The sequence below is a fragment of the Epinephelus moara genome, chromosome 14, assembly GCF_006386435.1.
Source record: "Epinephelus moara isolate mb chromosome 14, YSFRI_EMoa_1.0, whole genome shotgun sequence".
NCBI lineage: Eukaryota > Metazoa > Chordata > Actinopteri > Perciformes > Serranidae > Epinephelus > Epinephelus moara.
Window position 1 is genome coordinate 33,860,569 of NC_065519.1, and position 19,956 is coordinate 33,880,524.

Here is a 19,956-nt window from a genome sequence, read left to right on the forward strand (position 1 = left end):
GTGAAAGTGCCCCAGCTGCCTGTCACTTAGTATTGTCTATGCAGAAAATAAAAAGGACTTTTACCTTTAGAAACCTGGATGCTCAAAATAACTCCTCCCACTTTGCCACTCCATTGTGTTGTACTATCATCAGAGACATATTTGTTTTGTCATTATTATTCCCCCTTGTAATGTTCCTGAATGTATTCTGTGCTGATGCAATAAGTCAGTTCTCCCTGGGGGATCATGAAATCTAAGCTAATATATTTGTGCTTGCCCCATTTTACAGTATACACACACAGACCAGCGGTTAATGTGCTTTGTTCTTTGCCAGATCGGAGACGTTAAAACTGCAGAGAGGTACTTCCAGGATGTGGAGGAAGTCTGCCAGATGAAAGGGAGCCAGCCCAGTCACACCACATGCGTGCTGATGAACAGGTACCCATGTGCCGTGCATTTGGCACCTCCGTACAGCATGTTGGTGTGCTTTATGTTGCTCGTGATAATTTTCGCTCCACGGTAGCGGAGCTTCCTTCAGAGCGTTTTGCAGGTCTGTGCTTCCTTCTGGCGTGTGATTAAGCATACGAGGTCGCACCTGTGTAGCTGTGGCCTGAGGAGATGTAGAGTATGAGGAAAACAATCTCAAGCACACTGTGTGTATTGACGCTCACTGCACAAAGGCAGGTGATTATATTGTCATGCAGTCGTGTTTGTTGCTCTTTTAAGTTTTATTTGAAAGTAACTACTGTAGAAGTATACAACAGGACAAATATGAACAATACAGAATCTGAGCAAACAGCAGTTGGTTATTCAGGAAAATTAGGCAATCTTATCCTCTAAAATTAAAAAAAAAAAGCCTGTAAGAAATCTGTGACATTCTCTAGACTCCACACACCTAAAGTACAAGGCAACATCCTATTTAATCCAATCTGGGCCACAACACTGATCAAGACATATAAATACGGAAATCCCAGTGGTGTGTTTTTCCTGAATGCCACAGATGATGGAAATTGATCACTTATCATCTGTTGCTTTAATCAAGAATGTATGAAATCATAGTGACACACTTAGCTCTCATTGTAGTTGTAATTTGTAAAGAGACTGTGAGATTGTGTGTGTGCAACCCACAACAGTTAGGTCAAAGTTACCTGTGAAATGCAAGCAGTTATGATGCTGGTGTACTGATATTAAAGGGACAGTTCCCCCCAAAATCCAAAATACATATTTTCCTTCTTACTTGTAGTGCAATTTATCAATCTAGATTGGAACTAGAAGGCACTTGGGTTGTGGTGCTCAAATCGCAAAAAAAAAAGAAAAAAAAAAGGTGGCACTAGGTGAGCTAGCAGTAGATACACACTACGTTCTGCATGGTGATACAGTTAGCAGTTGTAGATGTAATGTGTTTGTAGATGTGATGATTGTGTGTGTTTGTGTTGTTTTCCAGGGCCTTCGTCTACCTCAGTCAGAACAACTACGCTGAAGCTCATGCATCCTTCACTGAAGTCTTGAAAATTGACCCGAAAAACCCTGTTGTAAGTGCGACCACATCCACTGTAATAATCGCGTCTTTTACTCTACAACAGCTATTATGCATCACATTAAGTCAAAGTAAAGTAAGACGATTTAAATTAAGGCTAATGCCATGCATTGTGTCAACTCGTTATAAAATATAAATGTATTTATGATGGTGTTGCATTTATTTAATGATCCACATGCAGATCCATTCTAAGATTAATAGGAGACAGGGTTAACACATTATCCAAACATGTTAAAGTTTCACTGCAGCTCCTTAAAGGAACACTTGAAGAAATTTGAAAATATGCTTATTTGCTTTCTTAAGCATGATTTATGGTTCAGCGCTCAACGCTTTTGAAGAGTGTCGCTCGACAGGAAGTAAAGAGCAGAGTGACGTTTTCAATTTCCGCTTTGGCGAGATGTTTGTCATCTCCGTGGTAACCAGAGACCCTCTGCTTGTATTTTATGGTCCAAGCCTTTTTCTGTCGCATTCAGTGAAGCGTAATCTGCACAGACAGCTGTTTAAAATCTATCCCGCAGTATATGTATTACTAACTTATTGAACGCATCTAAATTGACTGATCAGTTCCCAGTCTGTCTGTGAGCGGCAAATTCCCCTCACTCACTGCGTTGGTCTGGGAAAAAAAATCAATGAATCAATAAATACAAACACGGTTGATTTCTTCTGGAGCTGACATGAAGACTAGTTTGGTTCAGTAAATGTTTGGTGTCAGTCGGCCTGGTGAAGGCAGTTTGGCTGGCCGCTGTGCTCTCAGTTGTGCAGGAGCTGCTGCTGACAGTTGTTGATTTTGAACTGCTATTTCCATGGCAACAATAGTAATACTTCCAATCACATTGCGCAATAGAAGTTGAAGTTATCTGTAACATGACAAATTTGTCCAGGTGAGTGAAATGAAGGAAAAGTGTGGCTCGACACCTTTCTCTGCTGAAAATTCTTCATTTCTGTCGAACAACACTTATAAGTGTCGAGGGCCCTACCATAAATTAGGCGTTAGAGAGTGGATGGAAACACCGATATTAATTTTGGTCCATTTTGGTCGCACAGAGCAGGGCCAGATGCATAAATGTGCCTTTTCTCACACATTAACTGTTTTTTATAAAAGAGGAATATTCACATCTCACACATACTTTAGACCAAGTGTACACAGTTTTCTTTTTTGTTTTGGTTGCGTGTTACTATTTTTGCAGTCTACACAGTGTTCTATAAAATTTCCATCAAAAGTACATTTATAGAATTTATTTATCTTTTTTTTTTAAGCCATTATTTCCCTGTAAATGATCTCTTCATTTTATCTTGAATTGTGAAGCACTTTGTAAAGTTGGTTTCAATATGAGCACATTTAGTGATGATTGAGATATCACTGCGATGATGGATTGCAGATACTTGCAATGAACTAGTGGTATGGGCACTATAAATAGCCACAGCCGTGTAATGACAGCTGTTCTGATGCTGTTGGAGAGTCTCTGCGATGTAACACAATCTGTGAAATTGCACGTCTTCCTCGCTGTTTTTCTAAATGGCAGGTCTGATGAGTAATGGAGAGGGCACAAGTATCAATATGCTTGAAAAACTTGATTTTTAAAGGCGTTTTTTTTCCACATTTGTTTATAGCAAGCTTGTAGAAGTAGAAATTAAATGTGTGCCTACAATGATTGAGATTTATAAAACAGAATCAGGCGTACCTGCAGCTTTCTAAATCTGACCAAAAGAATTTGTATGCATTTTTCTGTTTTTGTTGTACATACACAGTTTTATTCATGAATCTACAGAGTTTTATCTGGCCCCTGGGGTCAGGACATGCTTAGCTTAATTTAGCATAAGGAATGAAAGCAGGGGGAAACAGTTAGCTGGCTTTCTCCAAAGAGAAACATTATGCCTACCAGCACCTCTAAAGCTCTTAACTTACATGTTGTGTCACGTTTAATGATGTTTAATAAGCACACAAACAGACGTGTATAAATGCCAACTGGTAGTTTTATGAGGTGATGCATGTTGGAACTATTCTTTGACAGTTTATCCATCTACCCAGCTCTTCTGTGCAAATAGTGGAAGGTTTTAAACTTTACTGTACTGTTGGTCATACCAGTACATTGTACTCAATATCATTTGATTTGTGAAACTCAATTAAAATTAAGATAAAACTTTAAAAGCTTGTCAGAAACCTCATACCAAACATAATAATGCAGTTGACGATAAGTTAACATCCAAACTCACCCATGTTCTCCCCCCTCTGTACATTCTCAGGCCAACAACAACGCAGCAGTTTGCCTGCTCTATCTCGGCCGTCTGAAGGAGTCCCTGGGCCAGCTGGAGGGCTTGGTGCAGCAGGACCCTGCGCTCTACCTCCATGAGAGCGTCCTCTTCAACCTGACCACTATGTACGAGCTGGAGTCATCTCGCAGCACCCAGAAGAAGCAGGCTCTGCTGGAGGCCGTGGCCTGTCGGGAGGGGGACAGCTTCAACACACAGTGCCTCAAACTGGTCTAAGAGGCAAGAATAAGAACTGGGAGGGGACAAACACTATTGCATTCTCATCCAGTGCGACAGGGAATAAAAGCCCAAGAGTAGAATCCTAGAGGAGTAGAAAGCTCTAACTCCAGTGAAAGTGAGGTGACAGAGAAGTAAATGTTTAGTGCTTGTTTCGGTTTCCCAGAATCAGGTTGATATAAGATCTTTCAGAACTGGTTTTATACTTCTAAAATGGATCTGGGAAGCCCAGGCATGCATTTCTTTTCACATCAGCCTGCAGGGGGGCACGGCACTCCTATCCTTGTAGAGGGTGACCCAGTAATGACTCATGCATTTACTTACAGGAACAGAAACGGTGGCCAGCTCACACAAGTTGTGCGCAGAATGTTCATTTTACTTTACAGATTAAAGGAGTAGTTTGACATTTTGGGAAGTTTTGCATATTTGCTTTCATGCTGTAAGTTAGATGAGAACATCGATACCACTCTGTTTGTGCCGTAAATATCAGGCTTTAGGGAAAATTCTGATAATGTGATTGTGATACAGAAGGGTCTTCAAAATCTGATCAACTGGAAGGATACACATTTTGTAGGGAGGTTGCTGTTTGCTTTAGTTTACTCTTCTTGCATTAGAATCAGAGGACCTGTAAGGAACTGTTCTGTTGCAACAGGTTGTTTAACAAGCTTCACCAGCTTTTTACCTGGTTGTAGGGAGTTTTCGAAATGTGTCAGGGACAGCAATATTGTGTGTTTCTTCACTGATTAACTTCTTACTTACTGACTTACTTACTACAAACAGACAAGCTCATCTTGCAATGATCCCTCAAGATTGTCCTGCTAAGCAGTCCAGCACATAATCCCTCTGAAAACACTTTGTGCTAACTTAAGCTAACCAGCTGCTAGCTCTAACTTCATATTTAGCATGTAGAAATTAAACTTAATATGAAGCTACAGGCAAGAGACATTTAACTTAGCTTGAAGACTGTAAATAGGGTAACAGCTAGCCTGGTTCTGTCCAAAGGTAACAAAATTGGCCAACCAACATGTCTAGAGCTCACAAATTAACATGTTTGGCGGATTTTTTTTTTTTTTTTTTTTACCTTTACAGGCTAGCCATTTCCCCCTGCTTCCAGTTGTTGTGCTAACTAAAGCTAACCAGCTCCTAGCTCCAACCAGTATTTAGTGTGCAGATATTATGCTAAATATGAAGCTACAGGCAGGAGACTGCTAGCTCAGCTCAAAGACTGTAAACAGGTAACAGCTATCCTGGTTCTGTCCAAAGGTAAAAAAAAATTGGCTGACCAACACGTCTAAAGCTCACAAATTAACATGTTTGGCAGATTTTTTTTTTTTACCTTTACACCCTAGCCATTTCCCCTTGCTTCCAGTTTTTGTGCTAACTTAAGCTAACCAGCTGCTAGCTCTAACTTCATATGTAGAATGTAGAAATTGAGCTTAATATGAAGCTACAGGCAGGAGACACTTAACTTAACTTGAAGACTATAGGGCAACAGCTAGCCCTGTTCTGTCCAAGGGTAACAAAATTGGCTAACCAACACGTCTAGAGCTCACAAATTAACATGTTTGGCAGATTGTTTTTTTACCTTTACACGCTAGCCATTTCCCCCCTGCTTCCAGTTTTTGTGCTAACTAAAGCTAACCAGCTCCTAGCTCCAACCAGTATTTAGTGTGCAGCTATTATGCTAAATATGAAGCTACAGGCAGCCAGCTTAGCTCAAAGACTGTAAACGGTTAACAGCTAGCCTGGTTCTGTCCAAAGGTAACAAAATTGGCCAACCAGCACCTCTAAAGCTCACACATTAACATGTTAGGCAGATTTTTTTTCACCTTTACAGGCTAGCCATTTCCCCCTGCTTCCAGCTTTTGTGCTAACTAAAGCTAACCAGCTCCTAGCCAGCTCCTAGTGTGCAGATATTATGCTAAATATGAAGCTATAGGCAGGAGACAGCTAGCTTAGCTCAAGACTGTAAACGGGTAACAGCTAGCCTGGTTCTGTTTAAAGGTAACAAAATCCACCTACCAACATGTCCAAAGCTCACATATTAACATGTTAGGCAGATTTTTTTAACCTTTGGAGAGCCAGGCTAACTGTTTCCCCTGCTTCCAGTCTTTATGCTAAGCTAAGCTAATCGGCTGCTAGCTGTAGCTTCATATTCAACGTACAGACACGAGAGTGGTATCAATCTTCTCAACTGAAGCTCTGTAAGAAAGCAAAAGTATTTCCCAAAAAGTTTAACTGTTCCTCTAAATGTTTTATCAAAGATATTCAACTCATACAACAAGCATTGTGAGATTGGAACAGACTTCAGAGCATAGATGTACATTGCACTACAGACTGGTGGCAGTGTTAAGGGAGTTGCAGGCTCATAATGCGAGTCTTGACACGGGCATTATCCTGAGCTTCAGTGTGCTTAAAGACTAATAAACTACCACCGAGTTCCACAGCCTCTTCCTCAGCAGACACCTGTAATACTGGATTAAAAGTCAAGGACCACTCCATTTCAGCTGCCAGGTTTATTAACTCATGCAGTGAAAATAGATAAGCCCTTCAGATTGCATCATAACCTGTTCACTAGGCAAAACTAAACAGTATAAGGAATCCAAAATTGTACATATCAGAGAAGCTGTTTTTTCTGTTTAAATGGTTATATTAAAAATGATTGTCTTGTTAAATCTTTTATTGATTTGTCCTGGTGGATCTTTAATTATCACTGTTTATATATTGTGTTGATCATATTTATGTATATTAAAATGTGTTTTACCCTCAATAAACTGTATTTTAAATCAACCCATCTGGTTCAGTGGAAAGATAATAAAAACCAAAGCACAGATTGAAAATAGAAGCAGCTTTATTTTCCATACAACAGACAATTTGTATGAATATGTCAGAAACACTCAACCCCATTAGCACAGACCGCTAACATCTCTAACTTGATTCAGAGAGATCTGAGTATGAAATTAGAAAATAGCGTGTATTAGTTGCATATTTCAGCATGTTGTTGAGGATAAGTCTGAGAGCACCTAAGATCAAATACAGCTGATTTAAGAGAATAAGGCACTACAGATTGTCCTGTGGTGTAACAGTATTCAGACCCTGTGTAAGTGATGCTCCATCCTGCAATCAAACTTTTACTTAAGTTAACATACATATTAATTATGCTTAGGAATCAAAAGTCAAAGTACAAAGTGCAGCATGGCCCCTTTTAAAATAATATATTTAGAGATATATTTTGTTGACAGGATGCTAATTTTAGATACTTTATATGGTCAGTTACGTCAGTCTGTAGAATCTAAATCTAACTGGTAAATTAAATCTAGAAGTGTTAATTAGGATGAAATGAAAAGACTTGTACCTTTGAGTAAATGTACTTACTGAAATTCCACCTCTGAGATTTCGTTCACCAAAAGGCATCTTAGTGCATAATGCCTGATGTGCTACAGGAGATCTCCACAATGTGTGTCTCAACATTCTAACTGTAAACCTACTTCATTGTCTCTACAGAATCATATTAGAGGCCCTGGTTCTAGTGGAAGCAGTGGTCATAGGGAATCACCCCCCCCCTCCCCTCTCTCTCTCTCTCTCTCTCTCTCTCTCTCTCTCTCTCTCTCTCTCTCTCTCTCTCTCTCTCTCTCTCTCTCTCTCTCTCTCTCCCGCTCTCTCTCCCAGGATCCCTGCAGTGACGCGATGTAGTTCTTGCGGATGTCAAAGTCATCGGCGGGCCGGTTGTAAGCTTTCCACACAGGCTCCCCCACAAACAGCCTCATGGCTTTAGTGTAGTTCTGTAGAGACAAACAGTGTTGAGATCAATCCAAATGTGGCGAGATACTCCCTGTGTTAAAAAGAGTTAATTATTTGGTCATTTACCACAATAAAAACAGCCTTAATATTCAGAGCGTATCTATGGTAACAAGGTTCTCTGCACGCAGCTCTCATTGAGATGCTAACAGTGCTAACAATGTAAACAGTGCTGACAGAGCTAAAGGTGTTAACTGGGGGGAACTGGAGGGTGGGCGCCACGCTTCCGCAATGACTCCTGATATCAGTGGTAACCGCCATGTCCACACGGTGCCGGGTGCCTGCAATTAGCTAGCCAGTGGGATATACACACATGGACTTACATGCACGACCATGCATGTGACTTCATTCGCTGCTCATGAAGCCATTTCTCCACCATATCATTACATAGCAAATAGCGGTTTGCTGCCATATTAATGCTCTGAATATCGTTTAGTGCTCCTTCAGGTAGTGTGACCCAGAATTCAGGTTTTTAGATCAACAGCCTCAAGAAAAACAAAACAGACTTTAGGTTGCAATGTCAAAAGTAAACTTACTGTGCAAGTGCAAAAAACAAACAAAGCTTACATGCTAATAGCAACAGTCATGACAACACTGACAGCAGTGACACATCCCACAGCTGCAACACTTTGAGGACATAGTAATGTAGAAGTATTTAATCAGCACATTCTTCAACTGTGTAAATGATATGATTTGTTAGGTAATATAAATACTAGCTGACAATGCACACTGCACACTTTGTGTTTGTATTCTGCTGTATGGAAACACCAGGCAGGTTGTGCTCTCAATATTTGCTCTAGTCTTATTCAAATATTCTTTTCTGCATCAACAACCCAATTTCTCCTCAGGCGCCATTTATTCTCATCTCATCTAATCCACTGTTCTCAAGTGCATTGTTACACTGTCAGTGCTGAACATCTTGACCTCCCAAGATAATCAAAAAGCAGTTAACTACATTATGTTTTTAAAGGATGTGGCTTCCTCCCAACAACAGTTACATATGTATGCTACGTACAGTCTCGTCCAGGGTGAAGCGGTGGTAGATGCCGGCCGGCAAGGTGATCAGGTCCCCTTTGCTCATGGCAATTCGGATCCACCGCTCGTCCTTGTCCCTGACGTCGAAGTAGGCCCGGCCGTCAAGGATGTAGCGGATCTCGTCATCCAAGTGCAGGTGCTCCGCAAAGAATGTCTTCAGCTGAGACACAAAAAGACAAAGAGGCTTGAGTTATGGTGGTTTCTTTGTTGAATTATAAAACTTTACAACCAGTTCAAGTGTTAGCTGTCCTGATGTGTCATTGTCCTCGCCACTGACTGAGAATGATGGTCATATAAATGTCATAAACCACTGCAGAGCATTATTCTCATCTCCCACAGGTCATTACATCTTCTAATGCAGTGGGGACACTTCACTCTGGTTCACTTTTAACACCTTAAAGAGTCTTCTCTGACAATGTGACTGCCTCTGACTGAGAAACATCCTCATTAGAAGACATTGTCTAATTTAAAGTGAACAGCTTGTCCCGTGCACAGTGATTTTGGTTACCTTTTCCTCATAGTTAGGTAGTGTGTCCTTGTGAATGGTGATAATGTCCATATAGGAGTAGCCTTGGTCTTTACGGATCTGCTCCAGCTCTGGATCTGTTTCATAGATATCAGCATTCAGCTGCAACAACAGAACAACAGCTCTGATCAGCACACAAACTCATCTGTAAAACCAATTTGGTGATTTCATAATTTCACACAGCAAATCCAATGCCAGCAGTTAGCTCCTTTGGGCATCTCGTGTCATGATAGCATATGGTAACAGCATAAGTGATGCTAGTTAGCGGTATGACATGCATTGCAGGAACCGAAAAGAAAATTAAAATACATGTGTGTGTGTGTGTGTGTGTGTGTGTGTGTGTGTGTGTGTGTGTGTGTGTGTGTGTGTGTGTGTGTTGGCCATTGGTTATTTATTATATGTAGTATTTTTTCCACCCACCTCAACTACAAAAATGTCGGCATATTTGTTGTGGGATCATTTTTAAGTTGTGGGTCACAGCAAAGAAGTTACGTAACCCAAATCAGAGTTTACAGACGTATTATCAATTAATAAAGTGCATATAAAACTCGAGCTTTGACTCTTGCTGGCTCCTCAGAGTACAAATTACTATTAGCCTTAGTTAATTGACAGCTAACTGTCATGTGTAAACTTCGGCAGCAGCTAACGCGGCTGTCACTTTACCTTCCAGTGAAACACCCCCAGCTTCTTTAACTCCTCCAGGGACACGGGCTGATTTGGGTTCAGTCTGTGCGGCTTTCTCTGGTCTTCATCAGAGCTGTCCATGTACCAGGCTTCTAACCCCATGCTGGAGATAACCGCTGCACGTTTTCACAGCTGGACTCTGAAGTGAAATCGGACAGAAACTACTGTCGGCGTTACACGTCACGTGACTGCAGCCTCACTTCCTGTAAACAATGGGGACGTACGGTGCTCTCACCAGACCAAACCAGTGGTGTGGGCAGCGAGGGGGTCTGCGAACAGGCTGTATATTCATACCAATTTTGAAAATGATAACTGTATTTATAATATAGGCATAGACATATTAGAAAAACACACAGCCATCTAATTTGGTACTTTTACTTTGAAGGCTACGACCGGAAGTGTGGGTTGCTTGTATTTACCCAGACTAGGGATACTAAATTTGCAAAATGACAAGAGGCCAGGGGGCAGTGACCTAACAAACATGAATTATATTTATCAGATATAAAAATGAATTGTCTGTTTTCAACCCTTTTGACGTTTGCTGTCCTCACTTATCTTTGCCAAGAGGCAAATCCAGGTCATGTGTATAAAGGAGGGGACATTGGGGTGTATCCACGTTTATCTGGAGGTCCAGTGGGGAAAGAACCCTCTATTTAAAGGAACTAGTCCATACCCATTGGTAGCTTTGTCACCCTCTACCTATGCCAATCCTCAATGCCTATGTACAGATTCACATAGATTGACCACGTCAGTGAGTAGAAAAACGTGAGACAGACAGAATGAGACACTGACAATTTCCGTGATTATGTACAGCATACCATACCATGACTTAGTCAGATTCAGATTCAGATTCAGCTTTATTTGTGTCCCCGTAGGGCAATTAGTGTTGCAGCAAGTAAAAAAGACATAAAAAATGTACAAGACATACAATTAAAAGTCTAAGAGGGGGGGATAATATAGTGTGCTGAAACAACATCAGTAGCAGCGACTCAAATAGCCCATACAAGATAGGTAAAGTGCAAACAGTGCGTAATTATCAATTTCTGCCAACATCAATAACACCACATGGAGACAAAAGCAAAAATCAGCCTGCCGATAAGAAGCCCCATGAATATCAACCAATCAGGTAAGACTCCTCCTACCCTGCCCTGAATTCAAAAGGGAACTGGCTGTAGGGACGGAGTGCTTGTACCTGTTACTTTTCATATGAGGAAGTCTGAGCCAGGGGCCGGAAGGCAGAAACCGGAACTCAGAGTGTAAAGGATGGGAGCTGTCACAAAGAATGGCATTAGCCTTCCTGATTATCTGTCTACTGAACAGATCTGTAAGTGTGCACTGTTGAACTCCCAGAATCTTATTACTTGTCATTCCAAAAATTAGAAGAAAAAAAAACATTGGTCCACAGGGGGAGCCACAGCGATCTGTCGCATTTTAGCCATTTTTAAGCATTTTCCTGTTGTTATAGCGCCACCCAGTTGCCAATTAGAGTTAAATTTCTCCAGTCACCTTGAGGCGTCCTGTTCTACATATCTACCAAGTTTAGTAAAAATCCATATGGCGGTTAGGCCTAGATAAGAAATTAGCTCTCTAGCGCCCCCATTTTGTTTGATGGGGTCAATAATGGAGGGGTCCCCTCAGATTATGTGTGGTCATATGCCTACAAAGTTGCGTGGTGATGGGTGAAACCCTTGAGATGTTATACACCTTTATGTGATGAGCCACGCCCTCCGCAATATTCATTGCCTTATAGAAGCTCAGTTTTAGTAAGTTTTCCAACTTTTGCCAAGAGGGAACTTTAGATATTGGTCCCTAGATTATGTTCACCCAGTTTCATGCAGATCGCTCAAACTTCCTAGGAAGAGATCCATTTGAAGTGTTTTTCAAAAAATTCAAAATGGCGGAAAATCTATATAACCGGAAGTTATGGGTTCTTGAGGCAAATTTGTTCCTCATGAGGAGAGGCATCTCTGTGCAAAGTTTCATGTCTCTACGACATACGGGGCATGAGATATGCCCATTCAAAGTTTGCAATTTCAATCGGTTGCTATAGGACCCCCCTTTGGCCAATTGATGTAATATTGCTTCATTCGCATCCTCCCATGACCCTCTACCACTGTGCCAAATTTCACATGGATTGACCAAGTCAGTGAGGAGAAATACGTGGAACAGACACACAGACAGACACACACACAGACAGAGTTTTCGTCATTATATACGTAGTAAGATAGACTCACAAAATGACCAATTGTAAATCAATGTTACCTTGAATTCATAATCCAAACTTAATTTTTCTAACGTGCCTTCACAAGAAATGGCATACATATTGATGTTTTGATTGATTGGGGATCATGTTTAACAAGAGCAAAACTTTAAAAAAAAAACCCATCCATTTACAATCTTTCACACAACTTGTGCAGTACAATCCAAGTCTCATTTATCCAGGGTTATGCTCAGTACTTCCCAAACTCTTGTATTTTCACTAAACAAAAAAAAAAAAAAAAAAAAAAAAGTCTTGCCACCAGAGTCTAGCTTTTGAAGAGACCATAAATAAGTTCCACTTTCAGTTCAGTTTTAGATAGCAAGATTGAAAATTAGTTTGTACACCAATGTTTTCATATAGTTTTGCTGCAGTTAAACATGGTCCCCAGTCAGTGAATAAATCAATATGTTAGCCATTTTCTGTGGAGGCATGCAAGACAAGTTTTCTTAACAAATTTATGGTAACACAGCATGACTAACTGATTTACAAATTTGCATTTTGTGGTGCAGTATTCCTTTAATGCTTTCTAATGCACTTTGGCATCTTATTTATCTTAAAAGTGCAAAAAAAAATTCTATTGTCAATCAGTTCATTGTCATTGTGAATAAGAAAATGGTTGGGGCAACCCAATCGTGGGCCAGATCTGTCCAACGGGCCACAGGTTTGAATATCGCAGCCACTGACTGTATAGAGGCCTTTACACTGGGGGCAGCTGACTGCAGTCATGTGTGACAGTAATGAGTAATAACTGCCCTCCAGTATTTAGTGAGAAACTACAACTCAGTAAGTAAGTAGGAATAATTGAAGTAAGTGTTATCATTATTACATATTTATTGATTTATCATTGCTATTTATTGCAGGTAATATTACAACTACTCCTTAAAATAATAATAATAATAATAATAAAAATAAAAATTGCAATAATAATAATGATAATAATAATAATAATAGTGTTGGTTCCACAGTATATGCTCATTATTTATATTTGGAGATTAAAAGAATACAAGAAACTTATTGTAGTTTTATTTTGAAGGTTGACATCATAACTTTTAGTAAGCAGTTGTGTCTGTCTTGACAGCTTAAAATCAGCGGAGCTGCCGTCTGTATTTACAATCAGTGTCCATAAAGTAAAAGTAATAAAGTAAAGTAAGTAAAGTAATAATAATAATATAAATAAATAAATTAAAGTGGTGAAATTAAAATTAAGATTTGTTATCCTCGTCTGTTGTTTTATGACCTCTGTTTGTATGTGCCTGTGTCCGTCAGTGTAAATTTAAGCGCAGTTTACCTCTCACTATTCCCATGCCTGCACCCACTTTTAACAAGAGAGGTTCCCGTGACTTTACATGTAATCATCTGGGGAGCGAGACATGAAAACAAGAACACACCGACGAGGATGGGATTCGAACCCACGCGTGCAGAGCACAATGGATTAGCAGTCCATCGCCTTAACCACTCGGCCACCTCGTCTGCTGCCTTCACTTCGGATGACGTATTACATCTCGATATACAGTAGGCTAGGTGTGATCATATTTACAGATGTCAGTATTATTTGGGTCCGCTTAACATGTTCGCTGACGCTGCTGCTCTTACCGTAATGTGCTGCTCAACATGTGTATGCTCAAATCTACCTCCACCGTCATTAAAACGCAGTATAAATCCTAACGACAAAGAGCTACATAAAACCCTGACTAATCCCCAGACAACTGCAACATGTGAATGTGGCGTTAACGTGTTTACTGTAATCCGAAAAGCAACAAGTTAGAGTCACACAACCTGCAGTACATATAACTGTCCACCACATGGAGCCAGAGACCAACACATGAAATTAACTTCCTTTCCCTCATTCTTTTTTTCTGTTTCTTTTTTCCGCAGGAACCCATGTTTACAATATCTATGTATGTTTGAGATGATGATTAAAGGAATGTCTGTTTTTCCTTTCTTTTTTAGTGTGTGTGACATTTTACAGTCTATGGCCTCTCAAATGTGTCACAAAAACAAGAAACAAGGACAAAGGGAAAACAAGAGGTAGAGCATTATACAACTTCTACATGATATGCTGTATGTTTATCAAAAAATACATATTATATAAACTAAATACTACCTCAAATTCTACCTATTATATATATTACGTATGTAACGTTTTTCATTAATTGAAAAGGGTTACCTTAACAAAAGGGCACAGTATCTAAATATAGATACTGAATTTTGCCCATCCATAAGCTTATGACATAACCTTTTATAGAAGGAAATTTTGGCATTTTGGTCCATTCATTACCTTTACTAATATTATCTCCTTTATTTTTCCAGTGTTGAAACACTGCCTTACATCCAGAGATAAGTGCCATTCTGCATCAGGAGATTTGGTGTCCATTTAGACCACTTCCCTCTGGCAACACGACCAACAGGCAAACTATTGGTCCCTGCAGCAGTGAGGAAGTCATCGCTATGAAGGTAATTTTCTTGGACCATATAAGATCTATCATGGGGCATGAACACAACATGTGTAAGAGCGCCACAAGTAGTATCACATCTCCAACACAAGCCAGAGCTTCGGAGTCCTAGCCTTGCCATTTTATGTGGGGTCCAATAACGTCTATTGATCATTTTATAATTGATTAGATGTGTCTGCATTTCCTTTGACACTTGATCCAATGATTTCCCTCCACGTTTCACCATTTATCTCTTCCCCTATGTCCCTCTCCCAGCGTCTCTTATGGCCTTCAACTGTGAGACTCCATCAAAAGCTTATAAAAGTATAATGTTTGCCTTTTTCAGTGCAAGTCTTGTTGTAGCCTGTCCGGCATCTCAGTTCTGCATATAAGTGTTAATTTTTTAAGCCACACCAAGATACAAACTGTACAGCTGGAAGTACTTCCAGAAAATCCTTCTTTGGGAGTGTATACTTGTTCCTTAATTTATCAGAGGACATACGTTCTGTCATATAAATCCCCAATATAAACAACACCCTATTTCAATCTCCAGCCCAGAAAAAAATGGTTGTGTACTTACTTTAAGGGTACCATAATGCCAAAGTGAGGTTTTATGTGTAAAAGCATGATTTGAGCCCACGATCTTACGTAAGATTCAATATCCTGTGAAAAGGTGAAGATTGGATTGATATAAGGGATAATAATAGTATGGGTTTTAGTACAAATGCCTGGAGTAAAATTAGTTATTTTAAGGATGTGATCATTGATTATACAAGTGGGTCTTACTGTAGCATCTGATGACCACATGTCAAATACATTGCCATAATGAATTAATAATCCAAGAAAATCCATTACTAGACTTAATACCTTCTCATCCTGATAGATATGCCTGCAGCTGCATGCCCACACTATCCAATAGTTGGATTCAAAGGTTTATTGGTCACTTACACAATATGTGTACTGGCGTGCAGTGAGGCGTGCTCCTTATATTACTAAATGTGAAAAACTATATCTTAAGGATGAATGTTAAAGATTAATATATGCAAATATTTGTAGTTATCCCAGATATTTATTAGCAACACAATATTGCTTTGCATGACCTTTATTGTATGTTGAACAAGCATGAATCAGGTATGACTCAGGCCCATGAAACATTAAATGTTCATGTTCAGTGTTTAATACTGGCTGATATGAATGACTTTTCATCTCGACAATATGCAGTCTTTAATCCAGTTTTTATTATATAACCGATTGTTTTTGTGTATGCATGATGTAATAACAGACTTGTCTCAAAATAGTCCCACCCACCTACTTTATGAGTGTGTCTTGAGGTGTGAATCACAAGGCGAAACACAGACAGAGGGGATCGAACATTTATTTACCCTTATTAAAAGTTACAATAAAACCATTAACATCTTCAAACGATAGCAAAATAAAGAGAACCAAAAATATTGGCCAAAACATATTTACAGAGACAGTTTGCAGATAAAAAGCTCACATTTTGTACACAATCCCAACCCCTGCGTCATAAACTCTGAAATGTGAACACTGCAATACTCAAGAAGCTTGAATGTGGTTTTAGCCAGAAAAAGAATCAAAATGCACGAACAAAGACATTGCTCTTTTTCCACCTCCCCTCCTCGATTTTCACTTTTCTATACATGACAAAATACTTGAAATTTGGGGGTAAAACATAGGAATGTAGACTTCTAAAAATTAATAAGATCTTTTTTGAAAGGTTTATGTGTCCATATAACAGTCATTTCGAGTGAAGGAGATGGTCTGCCCCGCTCCGCAACGGTGACAATTTTTAGATCCCAAAGAGATGAGAAAGAAAAATAAAATGTTATAGGGCTGCCACGCTGTTAAAAAGGATGCTTCTCCATGAATTGGGAAAATAAGTCAGTATTCCTGATTCGCTCCACATCCAATCCATTACCTTCGCCACACGCCAGTCCCTGTGTGTACCATAAGGGGGCGACACACGCCGACACTTTCATCATGAGAGGGCCCGGTGAGATTCCGTCTGTCGAAGAACTAATAAAAGGCAGTGAACTGGTGGTTGAATCAGCAAATGTGATATATCCTTCGTCTTCTTTTCTAGTTTTGTTTATAACTTTAAGAACGTGGCACGAGTCTCTCATATATATATTTATATACTTTAATCTTGGAAAATCAGTTCAGGTGCCGTGGCGGGGTGCAGTCACTCTGCGTTGGCCTCGCCCTCAGAGGCTGCAGGTGTCGTGTCCTCGGCGGGGGCAGCGGCGGCGGCTGCCTCAGCGGGGGCAGACTCTGTGGGTGGGGCCTCCTCCGCCGCCTTGGTCTCAGCCTCAGGTGCAGCCTCAGCAGCAGGGGCAGCTGCCTCGCCCTCTTTGGCCTCGGCGGCCGGCGTCTCCTCTTTGGTTTCCTTGGCTGCATGGCCGTTCTCCTCGGGCTTGTCCTCGGTCGTGGGGGAGGTGACCTCCTCCTTGCCCTCCTCGCTGCCCTTCTTGCTCTTCTTCAGCGAGATGCCCTTGAACTTGAAGGAGTTCTTCAGGGAGAACTTCTTCTTCTTCTTGCCTTCCTTGGCGGCCTCACCTTCTGCTTTGGCGCCCTCGCCTTCGGCTGGAGGGGCAGGCTCGATGGCATCCCCGGTGCCGTTTTCGCCCTCCTTGGCTGGTTCGGCTGTTCCATTTCCATCTGCAGCAGCCACTTCCCCGTCGGGCTTGGCTGACACATCGCCGTTGGTTTTGACATGGCCGTTCTCCTACAGAGAAGAGGACTCATTAGTCATGGATTAAAATAATCAAACTGTTCAAAATAAACACATTGCCTCTGGGATTGGAAAATCAGTCAAACATACAGATGGATAAACTGTAGATGAAATGTGTACAATGTTCCAAATAAATCTAAAGAGATCTGGCATATGACAGATTAGCATTAGCCCATTTACTCCAATAGTTAATCCATGTTATACTTGAGGAAAGCTGCTTGCCCTGACAGTGGTTCAGGGGAGGGAGGGAAGGGGGGGATCAACAGCTGTTTGCATGACTCTAAGCTGACACATGGGGGCAGTAGTGCTGCGTCTAAACGTCAACAGAGCCAGCAAGTTGAGGGAACAAAGGAATCCCCATGAAACCTGCTTTCCGCTCTCATCCAAGCGCTGCAGCTCACATCCAGCACTGCTCTCTGCGTGAGCTGTGTGGCCAGAATGCAGCCAGCACACATCAGTCATGACACAGACAAAGCCGGTGTCACTGAGGAGTTGTATTCAATCACTCTGCTGCACTCATAAAGAGGGAGAAGTCGGTCAACTGCCCCGATTCAAGTTCATCAACATGTACATCATATAGTGCATCTTCTGATCTGGGGTCAGACTCGAACATTTAACTCTCACAACAATCAGCTACTAACACATACTGCTCATCAAATCACATTTTATGTCCCTCTGTTATAATCCAATTCAAACACAATGGGACACTGCGCATATATGTATGATGGCTGGGGACAAAGAGGGCTTGAACTGGCGCCTGTCCGCGCTTTGTTTGCAACTCCGCAAAATGCGCCTCCAGCAGAGCGCATTTGCATCCTTTGCACCGTTCGCCTCACATCTTTTGTTCGACGCGAGAGCGATTACCTCCTCGACTACAGCCAACTCATGACAGAGAACACGGTCCAAACACACATTGAGAGCAGAATCTGTCGTTCCTGCTTAAAATTTGGGGGGTAAATTGCCCCTGTGGGAGCAGCGGGTGGAATTAACAAAGGCAGGTCTGGTGCGCGCTGAGCGGGGACGAGCATGGCCACTCGACGGCTGCTCTGCTGGAGGTTCCCTACATTTCAACAACCTGTTATGATTTCACTCAAAACTAATTTGCTCTACAGTTTAAGGGACAACAGAGGTTTCGACCTGCTCTCAATGCACAAAGTAAAAGGAGCAACAGCTAGGCTCCGATCGCAGCCCCGAGCCCCGCCGTGGCACCCATGCTGCCAGTGGGCGTTGGGTGCCATGTGGCTCCCCGCTGATGCTCGGCACGTCAGGCCCGCTTTACTCACCTGGCCGTTGGCTTTGGCGGCAGCAGGGTCGGCGGCGGCTTTCCCCTCAACAGCTACTCCACCCTTGGAAAACTGGGCTCCCATTTTTTTTCCTTTAGGTGTTCTGAACAAAAAAGAAAATCGAAAAAGAAAAACTTCGAGGAGTTTTTGAGATTTAAAAATCCAGATCTGGGATGGGTAAGGTCTTGCCAAAGAGGTGAAAAATCCGACCGGATCTCCTTCTCCCTAGCTAGGTTTGGAAACGAGAAGATCCCCCTTAAGTGTGTGTGGACCCCACGGCAGCTGAGCTCAAATTAAAGGATGTTGGTGATGAGGCTGTGTGTATTTCAACCGCGCCTCAAAGTCGACCGGAGTCTCCTCCCATGGGCGTGTCAGACGGGCTCTGTCCAATCTGCAGCGGGGGGATGGGCCTCCTTCACCCCCTGTCACTGCAACAGTCTGCTGCTCAACTGGATCATCAGCAGGACTTTTTCCACTGTTTCGCATGTCTGGAAGAATTTTTTTAAAAACTTTTTAAACTGTCTTCATTAACTTACTCAGCACTTGTTGCAAGAAACAGATCATACAGGCCACAGACAATATTACTCTTAGAAAAAATCACCAGGATTCCAGGAAAACCTGGAAAAGTCTTGGAATTTCACAATCACATTTTCCACGCCTGGAAAAGTCATGGAGTTGGTCAAAGTCACTGAAAGTCTTGAAAAAGTCATGGCATTTTGTTGTATATGATGAAATTGTTACAATAACCCTCTGTGGATAAGCTTCCACATAACGTAACATGACAGCAAATTAGTTCTTTATTATAAGTCCTTGAAAAGTCATGGAAAAATTTGAAAATTTGGTCCAAGAAAATGTGTGGGAACCCTGAAATCACAATCATAGAGAAGTCTCAAAAGCTTGGGAACTGCTCACAGCTCCAAGATACTCCTATGATAAAGGATTGCGAATAAGCTTTCTTTTCTATAAGGGCCCTGACACTCCAAGCCGATGGTTGGCCAAAGGTCAATATTAGGCCATCGGTAAATGTCTGTCACCCTAGTTTTTGCGTTGGGTCCCACACCATGGGCATTACTTTGCCTTTGCTGGCTGTTTTTCGGCTGATTCAGCATGTTGAATCGGCATCTGAGACAACGATGAGTGAAATATCTTTAACTGGCAGTTCAGCTGAGGCCACCAGAAGAGG

At 41.3% G+C, this 19,956-nt stretch overlaps 3 protein-coding genes and 1 non-coding gene across 6 annotated transcripts in view; 1 reads left to right on the top strand and 3 right to left on the bottom strand.

The window, feature by feature from the left end:
- Positions 1–6,798, top strand: part of trappc12 (trafficking protein particle complex subunit 12) — a 53,852-nt gene extending 47,054 nt beyond the window's left edge. For 2 of the 3 annotated variants that reach the window (XM_050061473.1, XM_050061472.1), the window contains exons 10-12: positions 314–417; positions 1,424–1,511; positions 3,761–5,415. In XM_050061473.1, coding sequence (XP_049917430.1) covers positions 314–417; positions 1,424–1,511; positions 3,761–4,003 — 435 coding nt within the window. In that variant the 3' untranslated portion in view covers positions 4,004–5,415. Of the gene's footprint in view, positions 1–313; positions 418–1,423; positions 1,512–3,760; positions 5,416–5,764 lie in introns of those variants that run through there. The other variant, XR_007570989.1, reaches the window with a different exon arrangement.
- Positions 6,799–6,836: 38 nt separating this feature from the next.
- On the bottom strand, positions 6,837–10,226 carry adi1 (acireductone dioxygenase 1). The gene is made up of 4 exons (XM_050061474.1): positions 10,026–10,226; positions 9,345–9,464; positions 8,817–8,996; positions 6,837–7,785 (listed from the first exon to the last, which is right to left on the bottom strand). The coding sequence occupies exons 1-4, from the start codon at positions 10,146–10,148 to the stop codon at positions 7,546–7,548; spliced, it is 663 nt and encodes a 220-aa protein (XP_049917431.1). The 5' UTR covers positions 10,149–10,226; the 3' UTR covers positions 6,837–7,545.
- A 3,468-nt stretch (positions 10,227–13,694) lies between these two features.
- trnas-gcu (transfer RNA serine (anticodon GCU)) lies at positions 13,695–13,776 on the bottom strand. Its single transcript has one exon. It is a non-coding gene; the product is annotated as a tRNA-Ser (tRNA).
- A 2,321-nt stretch (positions 13,777–16,097) lies between these two features.
- marcksl1a (MARCKS-like 1a) lies at positions 16,098–19,087 on the bottom strand. The gene is made up of 2 exons (XM_050062145.1): positions 18,774–19,087; positions 16,098–17,484 (listed from the first exon to the last, which is right to left on the bottom strand). The coding sequence occupies exons 1-2, from the start codon at positions 18,855–18,857 to the stop codon at positions 16,942–16,944; spliced, it is 627 nt and encodes a 208-aa protein (XP_049918102.1). The 5' UTR covers positions 18,858–19,087; the 3' UTR covers positions 16,098–16,941.
- Between the last annotated feature and the right edge of the window lie 869 nt (positions 19,088–19,956).